The following is a 14,888-nucleotide window of genomic DNA, read 5'->3' on the forward strand; positions in this document are numbered from 1 at the left end:
ATTTCTGAATTGTAATGCGATCAATTTTTCGGCGAAAACAGCGCAAAACTGCCTCCAAGACGACAAAGTTTTGCCGAATTTGACAAAATTTCGCAACTAGGAACTAAAATATATAGCTCAAATTCAGGAACAACTTATGGACCATTAGTCCCTCCATGATTTAAGAGTTTTTACAGTTGAGCCAGAAATTTTATTTCGGATTTGCAAAATCTGTTCCTATTATCCCTGGTATGTGCCGCGGGGAATTTCACAAAAGGACCAATAGAGCCACTCTAAAAACATCACTTTCTTTATTCATGTTTTCGAAAAAATGAGCTTTCATCGTTTCCAGATATTGTCCAACTTCTCCCTTTGACTCGCTCCAGTGTGCGGCATATGGAAGAACCGCGAACCGCGAGTGGTTTTTGGGATTTATTAATTTAGATAATTATTTTCGCAATTTTTGGCAAATTATGTTGACCAAAGTCTTGAAAAATAAATAAATGCCCAAAACTCCCGGTTTTTCTGAAGCAAATTTTCTACCTATATTTTCTGAGCAAAGCCCGGAGTTGGGGCCCCGCGCTTATAGGATTGCCAGTCGACGCACAATCGCACAATATAGTCTTAGGGACACTTAACTGAACAAAACAGTCTTAAAAAGTGAATTCATCGGTGCCGCTCACCATTCATTCATTGCGACTCTATTCTGCCGTGCTAAAGAAGAACGCCGCGCAATGGACCGAATCATGGGAGAGGTTGGACATTAATTTTTTTACTACAACTGCAAAAGATGTTGATTCGTCAAATTTTAAAAAGGGATGATTCTTATCAATTATTTTTCGAGAAATCCAATGTTTGTCGGAAACTCTCAAAGTTGGTCAGAGGTTGAAAGTCAATCAAATTATTCGAATTTGGTGTAGTTTAGACACTTTTTACCCCATTTTTAAAACCTCAAAATTTTGTAAAAACGGAGTTATGAGCTTTTGAAGTTTCCAAATTCTATCCGACCTTTCCCTATGACTCGATCCACTCACTGGAAATAAAACACATTGAATCTAGAGTCCAGACTCTTAAAACCATCGACAAGAAAAAATACTCTTGATTCAATCAGATTTAAGCTTAAATCAAGAACCCAGCCTCTTAATTTGAGCGGATTTCCTTTTGATCTAAGCTTAAATCTGATTGAATCAAGAGTCCTTTTTCTAGTCAATGTTTTCAAGAATCTGGACTCAAGATCCAATGTGGATTTTTTTCCAGTGCTGTGCGCCGTACAAACATTCGGAGTTGCCAAATTCTCCTCGATTACGCATGCATTTTTGACAACATTCCTCGATATTTTTCCTTGAAATTTTCAGAAATTTTAGATTGAATTGCGCACAAAATTGTCTGAAAATTTTGGGGGAGAAATACTCACAATTTTCCCAATAAATTCGGTCTTTATCGATGTAATCTTGGCAGCGACTGAAGGCTCATACGGTGTTCTTCCTCGGCACGGCCGTATCGCACTCTATGTTTCGCCGAACACATTCATTCGTTACTCTTTTTCACCGTGTCTGTAGGTAACGGCGATGCGTAGCGGAATACGCCGTTCATACTCGAATAACGACGCTCCCTCTACTTCGAGGCCGCGAAGAACACTCACAGGATCTCAGACATTTCCGAGCAGAGGCACCCCGAGGGCTTGGTCCATGTCGACCACCGCGGATTCGCACCCTACTTCCCAACGTGGCAGCCCCCAGCCAACGTTCGAGTCACCATCGTCGGATGCGCAACTCGCGTTTCTCATTCAAAACAGAGATGAGGATCCTTGTAAGAAAATACGCTTTACCCCCGAGGAGAGCGAAAATTATAGATTGAGCCCTGAATGGATACTAGCTGAAACCTCGTGCAGGGGTGCCTTGGTCGCCTACAACACCCTCATGAGCAGGCACCACAATACAAGTATGTATGGTCATGTGTGGAGCACAACTCTACGATTTTACCGTAATGTAGCTTAACATTCCCACAAGGAGAAAAAAACTTCGTGCGTGGGATCCGAAGTTTAGGTCATATGGATATCTGAAGTTTTCGGATTGAGCATCTGAACACTTTAGGTCCAGCTGCTGAGGTTTGGATCACACATCTGAAACTTCAGTTCTTACATCTGATGTACTTCGGTTTTCACATCCGAAAAACTTCGGTTCTCACATCTGAAGTACTTCAGATGTAAGAACTGAAGTTTCAGATGTGTGATCCAAACCTCTGGACCTAAAGTGTTCAGATGCTCAATCCGAAAACTTCAGAGATCCATATAACCCAAACTTCGGGTCCCACGCACGAAGTTTTTTCTCCGTGCAGGTACTGCAGTCCAAACTCACCAATGATTGAAATAAACACGATCTCTTGCAATTTCCTAGTTGAGAAATGACCTCATTTATATTAAACAGGATTTTCACCACCTTCAACAATACTGCCGTATTAAGGTAAAACGCCGTATGAACATCCTCGAGTTGCCAAACCTTCGATAAAATGTTTATTTTTGAGCAAAATTATGAATATTTTTCCTTGAAATTTTTAGGAACTCCAAGTGAAATTGCGAACAAAATTATCTGAATAATTAGAAGGAAAATATTCATAAGTTTACCAGGAGATTCGTGTTTTGTCAAAGGAAATTTGGCAACGCCTGATTGTTCATACAGCGTTCTTCCTTAGCACGGCAGATTAGGTAATATGACAGCTCACTTGCGGATGACGCTCCTTGAACTTTTGGACCCGTGCGCAGAGGAGAGGGTTTAGAAAAACCATCTTTTCTAGCGTGCTATTGAACCAAATTTAAAAATCTATAGCGCATTAGAAAGCTAAAAGTAGTGGCTTCTCGAGGTGTTTTTACAGATTTTCTCTATCATCTTCGTTTAGAGGATATTGAATAAGTAAATTACTTTTTGGACGACTCTCGTAAAAGCTTCCACCATTGCTAAGATAGGAATGGGGGTTGTTTTTGTTCCTGCAACGAGCAGACCTCTTCAGAGGTTCACTCTTGATCCTAGAGAAACGCTTATTTCCCAAGAATGTTGATAAACACAAATCACTACGCAAAGAATAAATTCAGTTATCGGTTATAACTGTTAACAGGTGCATGCTCAGGCATTCCTCTGGACGCCGAATGTCGGTACATCAAGAGGAGAAGTACCAGAGTATGGGAGTGGACATGCACTGTCAGGGTCCGTAACCATTTTTTGGTGGCGTTTATCTGTTGTGATCCAACCCGTATTGAGCATTTGGACTACTGGCTCAAGACCATGGACCCACCCTTGACGTTGAGATCAATACGTTACGACAGGAGCAAAAGTTTAAATATCCCACTATCCAGCTCCGAGGGTGGAACACCGTCAAAACCAACCTTCATCCCCGAGGAGGATGATGATGATTTTTAATACACGTATAGCCAGATATTCATCCTTGTCAGAAGCCCGCCTTTTGATGAGCTTAGAATATATGTACATATAAATTAGAAGTATCGTGTGACCATATCGAGTATGGGTGTAGCCGCCCATGGGAAAAAGGGGCCTAGTATATGAAAATTTAACAATAAATTATTTTTCCCCCAAGTGAAGAGGGGGTTTTACAAACATTTTGGGACAAACGTGTCAAACCAAACCGGAGTTATAATAGTTTAAAAGTGGTTAAAAAAACGCAGTATCGAGAAAGAGTTATTTAGGATGCTGACCTGCTGCAGTCAAGTTTCAAGGTCCGATTTTTTCGGGTCGTAATGAATTTTAATGGAATTTCTAGGCACGAAAATGAACCACACCGCTTGCTGCTCATTCATTGGGACACTGAAGAGGGATAAATTCGTGTTCGTCAAAATTTCAAATACCGAGTTTTCCCAATGAGAATTTCAGCGTGGGGAATATTCAATAGATGTTTTAATAAATCCAGATGAAACTTTTATGAGCTCCATGTTGTTTGCAAATAAGTGTTTTCTACATTGAATAACAACAGAGAAGTTGGAATTTTCCATTCCCTCGATGAATTTAATTGCCATCCTCCGGAAGGTAGAGATACAATTAGCTTTTTTTTATTGTACATATTACTTACAAATTTTTTCTTAGAAACCGTGTTTGATACTACGATTTATCATTCAGTTCTGACGCGAGAGTTCGTCCGTTCTATCACGCCATGCAGATACTTTATGAGTTAGCTCGGCATTTTTTCCTTTTTCTTTTTTTCAAAGAAAATTTAAGATTGACAGATTGAGTAGGTTGGTCGCATTTTGCCCCTTTTTGCGTAAAAGCTTCTTTGAAAAACCCACAACTGTCGTCATCCACCTCGCCGCATTCTCGTGCCCAGGGAAAAAAAGCGGGAACAATATTGTTCCAATAGTCGGTAGCCTTAAAGTGCTTCTTACCGAGTTTTACCATTCAAAATAGTTCAGGAGGATAAAATCTTCAAAATAACTTTCTGGGCAACCTTTGTTTTCTTTTTTCGTTAAAATAAGTTTTTTTTTATTTATTTTTTTTTTTATTGAATACGAGGGCTAAACGAGAAGTAATGTAAGAATTAAATTTATTGTAATCATAATGCTGTAAAAGGTGGCTCTAGATGTATTTTACGACTGTCGTTTGTAATATTTTATAAATTCAATAAATGTACTTTCTTGTGATCCTTGTAAACTATCAGTAAATGTTATTAGCTCAATAGCATCGAGTAACTCCTTAGTATCCTTCCATTGGCGACCTAATGGCTGAAGTGCCCTGAAGTTACCGGGGGTGTGAAAGAACACAATACAGATGCTCCTTCAGAAAAGTTGTGAATATCAGTGCTAAGTGAAGCTAGTCTTCTGTAAATAGTAATTGAGGTCCTTGTCCCCTTCCTCGACAGGAAAAAATTTCGTTTGAAGGCCGCTGACGTCATACTTTACATGTTGCGTCAGACTCAGTGTTTCGCAGAATTTAACGGAATACTGAAAAAAGATTGTAAATTGAAGGAGAATTCTTTGGTAGGCCTTGCTACGAGATTCGTGCGTCAAAAAATCATAATTCCATACGCGGAGAGTACGGAATTAAAAATCACAGCTTCCATGTAATTCATGACAAGTGTGTAAAAAATGGTTGATATTGATGGCAAACATGCTGGAAACATGCATGAATGAGTGGAAAAAATGAGTGCGTCAAAATTTTCCATGCATTTCTCCGAATGTCAAAAAAAAAGGGAAGAAAAAATTTTACATTGATACAGTTATGAAAATGGGACTTTCGATTAAATGTTAGTGCCGAGCACTAGAGGGAAATGGGTCTTAGTGCGGAAAAAAAACTGGTAGCTGTGAGGAAAATCTATATTTATTGTTTTACACTCTGAAGGTATCTCCCTCTGTCTACTCGGGAAAATACCACGGGAAAATCAAGAATTCCGGCATTCTTTTTGGATCTCAAAATGACGATCATAATACAAAATGGCAACACAGTCTAAATTTGCGTGCTATTCCTCCTTCCCAAAAATTTTTGCTACCATCTGCCCGTTTTTTGGCCATAAGGAGGGATTTATCATGTATTTATTCATTTTAGCACAATATTTTGTTTACTTTTTTTTTCAGAAAAAAAGAGGTCAAATTTTCAATACCCATTTAGTTTAAACGTTCTCCGAATATACCCTGTCTGGCCGCTATTTTTAGGGCAAACGAGAGGCATATATCTGCACAATGAATGCAGGTCGAAATTCACAGAACTTCTTCATAAAGCAAGAAAGATACTCAGAAAGTTACGTACCGCAAAAATATGGATCCAAGTTACAGATTTTTGTTCGTTAAGTGACTCATTTTCCCTCAGGATGGAGGAATAAACTCCACTTAAGTATGTTTAAAATTTCAAATCGATACATTTTGACACCAAGGTTATTTTGGACTTAGTTTCTTTTAAGATTACTGATTAATACGGAGAATGTCCTTCATTTTGTCCGAAACTGATAAAGAATGCATTTACTTTGAATTTGGTTAAATTGTGCCACCACTTGCCATTTTATTACCAATAGATTTTTCGGACAATGATAGTCCGTTCCCCTGATTCCCAAAAGCGTGACTGATAGTGAGTTCATCGAAGCAACGGTGCTCCTGTTATGGGCCTTTCGAAAATATGTCATAGATGACAGAACGCAAGACAAGCGTAAATGAAGCATGCAAAAAAACGAAAGGACTTTAGATTTGCTTTTCCTGTTTTCAACCGCCTCAGAGTCGATGAGGCTCTTCTTTCCATCCCTCCCCCTTCCCATTCGGAAAAAAAAAAAAAAAAAAAAAAAAAAAAAAAAAAATCAAATTTTACGGAAAAACATGCAAATCAAAAATATACTCAAGTTTCAAATGGAGAATTTCCCAAAAGCAATGCTGCTTTGCGCCGGGACACAAGCAGTCTTTTTTGTTGCATGGAAAATTGTATCATGAAATTTTGAAGGGGAACCGAGTGTTCATACGAACTAATTATTTTCTTTCCTGTTTGCCGTTGTGTACTTTAAAAGATCTTTCGGTGTGGATGAAGTTAATTATGGTTTAGGGTTTAGGCACTTTTCTGAGTAGAATTGCAGTGCAGGCGCCATCCGCGGAAAAAAGAGCTCAGAGTTTTGTACAATTTTTAACAAGTATACGACTGCGCGTTTTGGGTCCAAAAGGTTGCAATATTTAGCGCATTAACTGAAGAAAAATCGATGAAATATTCCGTTAGAAAAGCCCAAGGGTTTCTTAAAAGAGGCACAATAATTTACAAGCGGGAATTTTGCAGCGCTGAAATGTAGTTACGTTCTTTTACAATCGATGATCGATATCTCGCCATTTGAAGCTATGGCAAAGAATCGATTACTAAGGTGCTCGCTGCGAACACCCTGATAATCGATCTTTTTTCATAGGTTTAAATGGCATTACAATCGATGTATCGCAATTCACGCCACGCCACTGATATCCTGGACACTTGAAGCTGATATCGATCCTTGGTGGAAATCATTCACAAGCTAATGTATTGACTTCCTTCTGCAATATCCTTCACTTTCCATCCCGCCAGAGTATAGCATACTCGTAAAAGCTGTGCGCTATTGTAGGAAGTTTGTATTGCTCTTTGGGTCAGAATATAACCACTCTGGAAGTCTCCTTGAAGAAACTGAGTGAAAATTCAAAACTCATTTTCCTTTCACCACCGTATTTTGCTCCCAATGCATTATACCAATCATTCGTGAGAATGAATGCTTAAGCTCTTGCTTCAATAAGCCCATAGAGATTAGTTTTTATACGATGTGCGTTAAAAAAGACTCCAAAATTGTGAGATAGCCGTATTTAGAGTGAATGGGCTCACTTCAAAATAGGGAAGTTCTTGGTTGTCCAATGTGGCAACATGATACATGAAAAATAAGTAAGAAGGTAAGAATGAGGAGAAGTAAAGGGAGACAGAGGAACGAGAGAGAGGAAACAGGACATAGAAAGAAAACAGAAACCATGTGCGTGAGCATCACGATGCAATAGCCAAATGGTAAGAAGGTCATACTTTTTGACTTTTTGAACACCTTGTATAGGGATCTAAATTGGGTTGTTGAGTCGATCGATTATAGATGGCACATTTCCTCGTTTCTTAGGTATCTGATCCTGACCATTTCACTAACAGTGGGGTGGCGTGGCCGTGGCGTGCTTTGCAATATATTGATTTGATCTGCCATTTAAACCAATGGGGAAAAAATCGATGGACGGGGTGTTCGCAATGAACACCGTAATGATCGATTCTTCACCATAGCGTCAAATGGAGAATTTTCGATAATCGATCATTCGCGCCTCGCCATTGTTCACTAAAAGTATATCGACGGTGTAAGTCGGCAATCACATAACTCGTTGGCGGTGTCTGAAAATCTCCGCCTCTATATTATTTTTTTAAAAGAGAACAAATTGACATCATTTTTTGAAATTTATGGAGAATTTTCCTCGCACAGAGAAGGAAAATCACGGCCGTTTTACAGAATTGCCGTTGAGTAGTTTTCCGTTCAAAAAACAAAGAATGACAGAAAGTCTGCGACGTCGCAAACCGAGTTTTATGATTGCCGACTTACACCGTCGATATGCACCTGCGTAACGGGGAGCCGAGAAACCCTTGCCTTTCAGAAGTCCAAAAACAGAGGATCATTCATGCAACATCCAAGAGAATCAGGGGCGGTCTAGCTAGAAAGGCAAAGAAGCGATCTTCTCCCGAAAATCTGCTGCAGGGTTTCGAAAGAGGGCCCCCGAGGCGGTTTCATCAAGCGGATGTGGCGAGCCTGCATGAAGGCTATTTCCGTTTAAATCTTCCGTCACATTCATACGGCGCAATGATACAACTATTTGAACTCTCCGGAATGCGTGAGGTATCACGCCGCATTTGAAGGCGTTTTCAAAACAGCCAAGTTCCGATACCCGGATTATCGTTTTGCATAGTTCATATTAGAGTACCTGTATAGGGAGAGTAGCGACAGATCTGAAACTCCGAAAGTCCATCAGGCCTTCACCGATGCCTCCGCGAATAAAGTTAGGGCCCAAAAGGGCAGCCAACCTATGAATTTCGAATGTCCAGAGCGATTCACAAATACAATTGTTACGAACCGTCGTTTAGAAAGCATGTATTTGGTTTACTTTTTGCATAAATTTACTTATTTTTGCGAAAGAACGCTCATTTATGTACATTCTTAGCCATCTTGGTTAGAATTGAAATCTGTAGGCTGGCAGTGAAATTTTGTGTGTTAGAAGTTGCTCAGAAGGGTGGCTGCACTTTTGGGCCCTAAGCCCTCCATGAACCGATCTGTCGCTACTCTCCCTATACAGGTACTCTAGTTCATATTCTTTTGTTATATTCCGTGCCGCTTGTTTATTTTTAATCCTCGTAGAAAAACCACCCATTTGCAAGTACAATTCTAGCTGGAGCGCACTTCAGCTATGCATTCACAACTGCAAAAATTTCAGAGGAAATCGACAAGATCAGTGTGCATGGAGACTATCTCCATTTAAATCTTTCGTCACATTCTTACGGCGCAATGATACAACTATTTGAACTCTCCGGATTGCGTGAGGTATCACGTCGCATTTGAAGGCATTTTCAAAACAGCCAAGTTCCGATACCCGGATTATCGTTTTGCATAGTTCAAATTATTTTGTTTCCGTTTCTAACCACTTGTTTAATTATAATCTTCCTATAAAAACCACCCATTAGCTAAATACAATTCTAGCTGAAGCGCAGTTAAGCGCGAATGCGCAAAATGCAAAAATGTTAACGGAAATCGAAAAGGCCAGCGTGCATGAAGGCAATTTCAATTGTAATTGTATAAAACTCCCGAATTTTCCGGGATATTAACGTGGCAATTGCACTGTGGTCCTTCACGTTCCTAAGCACCCGCCGGATATTTTGCGTTTGTGTCGTGATATGAGGTGAATTAGGTTACATATCGACGGTGAAACTACCAAACCACGTATCTCGTTTGCGGTGTTTAAAAATCTACGCTCACATTTTATATTTTTGAAGCAGACCAAATCAATATCATTCCTTGAAATTTTCACAGAATTTTTTCCGCACCAAGAGGAAAAATCACAGAAATTTTCAAGACTGGACGTTAAGTAGTTTTTCATTTAAAAAATAAAGTATGACAGGAAGTCTGCGACGTCGCAAACCGAGATACGTGGTTTGGTAATTTCACCGTCGATATGTCATAAATATATTTCTCCATTTCCATGGAACATGTCATAATAATGATCGTTTCATCTTCTGTTTCAGGATTGATAGCTACGAGCCTCTCCTAAGGTACGTCGTTTTAATTTTCTGGCTTGACACAATTTCTATCCACACGCTCATACAATTTTTTCATCTAAAACTTTGATGCATGTAAAATCTATATTTTTACTGAATTTTTGAAAAACCTGCGTATTTGCCGCGATATTGAGGTTAACTACGCGTAACTTCTTACGGTTTTAAGACTGCTCGAATATTGCGTTTGTGCCGCAATACTGAGATGAAATGCGGGGTATTTTTTAGGATTTAATGAATCCGCTGGGAATATCGCGTATTTTCCGCGATACTGAGATGAACCTCGCGTAATATCTCTCTTTTTCACACGCAGAAATCAAGCGCGCAACTATTCGAACTCCGGAGTAGGTGTGTGGTATCACGGGAAATCGAAGGAAAATCTTAGCTTTTTGCCTATCTACAGTGGACTCTCGATAATTCGAAATTGAAGGGAATCGGCTTTTTCTTCGAATTAGCGAGGTTTCGAAATAAAGAGAGTTGGAATTAAAGAGATTCATGTGGAGAAATTTCGAATTAGAGAGGTTCGAATGTAGAGAGGCAAGTGGACGGATTTACGTCAAAAGGAACCAAAAATATCAGTTTATTTCTTTACGGAGGTAAAAATTACACTAAGTTATTATTAAGTATTATTTCAATTTGAAATATAATATCAATAATATAATATTATCAATTTTAATATTAATTTAATTTTATTCAATTTTTAAACTATTGATTACATGTTTACATTTTGACAATCCTATCAGCTCTTTTAGACACCAGGTACATCAACAGTTGACTTCGAATTGTAGAGGGAATGTACCGTCTTATTTCGAATTATAGAGGGAGGACCATATTTACTTCCCACACTTCGAATTACAGAGAGAATTTTCGTCGCAATTTCGAATTATAGAGGGCCGCGCCAGCTTACAAATTTCGTTGTAGTTCATATTCTTTTGTTATATTCCGTGCCACTTGTTAATTTTTAATCCTCGTAGAAAAACCACCCATTTGTAAATAAAATTCTAGTTGGAGCGCACTTCAGCCATGCATTCACCACTGCAAAAATGTAAAAGGCCCGGGCCCCGAAGGAGGCCCGTGTTACCCGTGAAAAACCACTACGAATTCACATGCAACCCTTGTTTCGTAATGAAAAAGTGAAAAATTTACCCTAAAAATTTGGCAAAAGGTGAATAGATTTTCAGAAACACGCTGGGGCACTGTAGAATTCTTCTTAAATTTTCAAAGAAATATACTTCTTGGAAAATTTCCATCTATTATCTAGATTTTCAGTACAGAGGGATATTTTTAGTAACTGCGTTTCATTTTCTTCCGTCGTCAGATGCTAAGAGTCTCCAGTCCAGGCATCCTCGACTTCAATGGCTCATGGCTCAACTCCCTTGCCATAGACAAACGAAGGGGGAGTCCAGGGGGGCCTGGCCCTCTTAGAACTGAAAATAGTATCATATGCCGCCGTCCCCCCCCCCCAAAAAAAAAAAAAATCAGATGTTTTGAATGCAACAATTCGCAAGTATTTTGTGCTGAAAGTGGAAAAAAAAACATAATTATTCCGCAGAAATTGATGGACAAATTCTTTATGGAAGCTTTAAAATGCGTCCGATTAGTCGTATAAATTCTAAAATTTCTCGGGGGATGCCCCTCGGACCCCCCCCCCCCTCTATGCTTGGGGCCCGGACCTTAAAACTGGTTCCAGGGCCCGAGATGGGACGTGGCGGGCCTGTCCATAGTACGAGGCAAATTCCTTAAAAATTTCAAAGGAACCCGCAAAACGTTCTCTCGTAAAAAATTGAAATTATATTAAATTAAATTGCCCCATTAAATTTGGCGATACCTGATGTGGCTCGGTTCCTTTCTGTTAAACGAACTGGAAAAAAAACACATTGGATCTAGAGTCCAGACTCTTGAAAACATTGACAAGAGAAAGGACTCTTGATTCAATCAGATTTTTAAATCTGATGATCCAATCCGGGTGAGTGCCGAAAACTCGGGTGCAGTACTGCCGTCCTGTGGGAAAACGCCATAATATGAACCTGTAGACGCTGTCACATCTCTCTCAACAAAATACGAATTTTCCGAAATCTTTTCTTCAAAAAAATTTTAGATAGTTTTATTTGCAATTGAATCGGTCGTAAGCAGGAGCACTGGAAAAAAACACATTGTATCTAGAATCCAGGCTCTTAAAAACATCGACAAGAAAAAATACTCTTGATTCAATCAGATTCAAGCTTAAATCAAAAGGAAATCCGCTCAAATTAAGAGGCTTGATTCTTGATTTAAGCTTAGATCTGATTGAATCAAGAGTATTTTTCTTGTCGATGTTTTTAAGAGTCGGACTCTAGATCCAATGTGTTTTTTTTTCCCAGTGCGCGGTCCATTTAAAATCCGATTTCTTCGGCGGGAGTTGAAGACTGATGACCGATCTTCGACTCTCGGAGCGGCCGATGCGATGGACGGCCCGGGCCCTGGCGGCGAGGTTGAATTGAGCGGGAGATAACGCGTGCGGTTCGGCGGGCGGCCCGCGGCTCTTGGAATTCTTGATCTCCCCCCGCCTGGCGCCCCTTCCGTCGCTCGGCTGGCGTCTCGCAGGTCCGCGGCCGCTCGGCTCCTCAGTGCGCCATCGAGTGTTGTCCCGGCCTAAGTGCGTGCCACGGTCCGCTCCTGTCATTAGTGCATTGTTCTCATTTGCCCCACGTTTCGGCTGCATTGTTCCGCCAAGACTCCGAGCTCTTATCACTTATCAGTGTGCGATCCGCATTCCGCGGCCCCTGTCCCGATTGTTCCGTTTTCGTTTCGTGGATTCGCGACTGTGGTTGTTTACGTTACGGTGTTTACCGTCTGTGGGGTTTCGTGTGAACTTCGCGATCTTGCGACAGTTTGGATTACTCAACTCGTCTCGTCTCTTGTTTTGCTTCAGGTAGGTTAGTTCAGCTCTGTTATTGCTCTTAGCCCGAAGCTTATTGGTGTGTTAACGTGGACGCGGCTGAAAGTTGCGGGAAGAGTATGTCGACTTCGCTAGTTGATCTCTGATTATTGGTTTGACCCGTCGAGGGACTTAGGGTGGCTCGAGAATGCTGTCGAAAAAGCTCAACTTACGTATGTACATCTTGAATTTAGAGTACAGATTTCACGAGTTGAAGTCGAATTCAGAGGTTAGGTTTCGCAACTTTTGGTCGACCGTGCACCATCAAGATTTGGGCCCTTCACCATACTCATCGAAAATGTTAGCTCCGAAACCGATTGTCTTGAAATTAATCACGAATTGACAAATATCTAATTTTGGACGCGGCTGATAACAGGACTTTAATATGGGGGACACAGGGGGTTATACCACATCTAGAGGGATCAACGCACGTAGCCCAGACAAATACCGTGCCCTACCCAAGGGTTCTGGCGCATTCCTCCAACTCGAGGATTAAGATGTCTTAGGATGGGGTGGACTGGCCGGCTGGTTCCGAGGAACCGAGGATTGGAAAGACATCTGGGCTTATTTTACTATTAGGAATAACTGTTTCTGGCTTGTCCGTGAAAAACATGTGCACATAGGGAAACTAATGGTACATTATGTCGTTTCTCAAATGAGCCAGAATTTTTAGTTCCGAATTGCAAAATGCAGTCCAATAGCTCCCCTAACTTTAGCCAGGAGGGCTCCATGAAAGGATCCTTCTCCCGAAGTTGCGGGGCCCATCCGATACTTTTTCAGGAATTTCGCATGGCTTTCGAAGGTCTAGCTGCTTCTGAACCCTCGCCCCCTCTAGGTACTAGAAGGGGCTCCAATCCTCTTCTTGGTGCCTTTCTCCCGACGAATTTTGAATCAGCTCGGTGCTCAGAAGCAATCTTGTACCTACTTTTCATGTAGAAAGATACGTTTGCAGGCATCAAAAATGTCATACAGTTATCCCGCAAAGTACCTACCCTTTGTCCAATGTCCAGTCTCTGAAGGAACGGAGTAGAATTTTAAGGGGGGCAGGCATCCCGGCTCCCCCTCGTTCTATCTACGTTCGGACTTGAACCCTGCAGGATCTACGTCAGATTAGTCAGTCAAAAATCCTGTAAAAAATGATATATGTATGGACAAACGAGAGTAATCGAAGCTAGTTTGATTCATAACTCTCGTTCAGTTGTTCCATAGTTTCTCAGTCAGAAATTGATAGGAGCCTCGCGTATTTTTATTCCTGACTATCATTGATCTCCCTTTTATAAGAATTTTCCTGGGGACTAAATCAAAGAAGCTGTATCCCTCTATTTTTACTCCAAAAATGGTGGAAACTTTGGCTATTAGTATCAAAATTAAAATAATGGACCAGTAGACAAGGCACGAATTTCAGAATTCTGATACACGTTTCACAACCGAAATTTTACGTAGAACACGATGCGCACAACGAAAATTACCGAAATCAACTCCTTACGAAGATATTTAATGATTCTTGATGCGTGAATTCAAACCTCCCGCTCATGAAAACTCAATGCTCTATACGTGACTTGTTTTTAGTTTGAACAACACATGGTGGAAAATGAACATTGCTCGATTGAGAATCTTGCTGAAACCGTTGCAGAGCACGATTTGACTCACGTAGAGCTTTGAGTTTCTTATGAGCTGGCAGTTCAAATTCCTCGTAACCAATGTGAAATAAAAACGTTAATATCTTTGTTAGGAGTTGATTTCTGTAATTTTCGTGGCGCGAATCGTGTTCTACGTGAAATTCTTGTCAAGAAACATGTATCAGAATGCTTAAATTCGTACCTTGTCTAGTGGTCCATTGGTAGGTAGCTCGTGGGCAACACTCATTTTACTCTCTTGTTAGCCGTTGGGATTCAACACGTGTTGCGACATTAGCTTGTTTGACAAACGAGTTGCTCAAAACCTTGCTTAACACTCAGCTCATTAAGAAAGCGGTATCGTGTCAAGGGTCGAGAGATGGAGTTTCGATGGAAGTTTCCATCCGTCGCCGAAACACAACTCCATTTTGTATCCTGCATTTTCTATGAATCTGAAAATTGTTCGTATAAGTACTAATAATTTAGACAGCGCATAAATGTATGGATTACAACAGCTGCACCGCGCTACTCGTCGCACTGAAAAAAAATTCTCGGCGTTTTTACCAAGGTCCGTTGGTACCTTTACCATCTCACTTTTTTTACCAA

The 14,888-nt window shown here is 40.4% G+C and overlaps 2 protein-coding genes across 5 annotated transcripts in view; both read left to right on the top strand.

Moving 5' to 3' along the window:
• The first annotated feature begins 1,546 nt into the window (after positions 1–1,546).
• On the top strand, positions 1,547–7,651 carry LOC109042197 (uncharacterized). Its single transcript, XM_019058825.2, has 2 exons — positions 1,547–1,920; positions 3,091–7,651. Exons 1-2 carry the CDS (start codon positions 1,548–1,550, stop codon positions 3,390–3,392), a joined length of 675 nt encoding a protein of 224 aa, XP_018914370.2. The 5' UTR covers position 1,547; the 3' UTR covers positions 3,393–7,651.
• A 4,675-nt stretch (positions 7,652–12,326) lies between these two features.
• LOC109042198 (uncharacterized) overlaps positions 12,327–14,888 on the top strand; it is a 198,010-nt gene continuing 195,448 nt past the window's right edge. For all 4 annotated transcript variants that reach the window (XM_072300351.1, XM_019058826.2, XM_019058828.2 and 1 more), the window contains exon 1: positions 12,327–12,660. The gene's annotated coding sequence lies outside the window, so the exon portion shown is untranslated. The remainder of the gene's footprint in view (positions 12,661–14,888) is intronic.

Source organism: Bemisia tabaci, chromosome 5 (genome assembly GCF_918797505.1).
Source record: "Bemisia tabaci chromosome 5, PGI_BMITA_v3".
NCBI classification, from domain to species: Eukaryota; Metazoa; Arthropoda; class Insecta; order Hemiptera; family Aleyrodidae; genus Bemisia; species Bemisia tabaci.

Bases quoted from the DNA above. Each gene is read 5' to 3' on its own strand.
- LOC109042197 (XM_019058825.2), top strand. From the start codon at position 1,548: ATGCGTAGCGGAATACGCCGTTCATACTCGAATAACGACGCTCCCTCT. The intron at 1,921-3,090 runs GTATGTATGGTC...AACTGTTAACAG, and splicing joins GAGCAGGCACCACAATACAA to GTGCATGCTCAGGCATTCCT.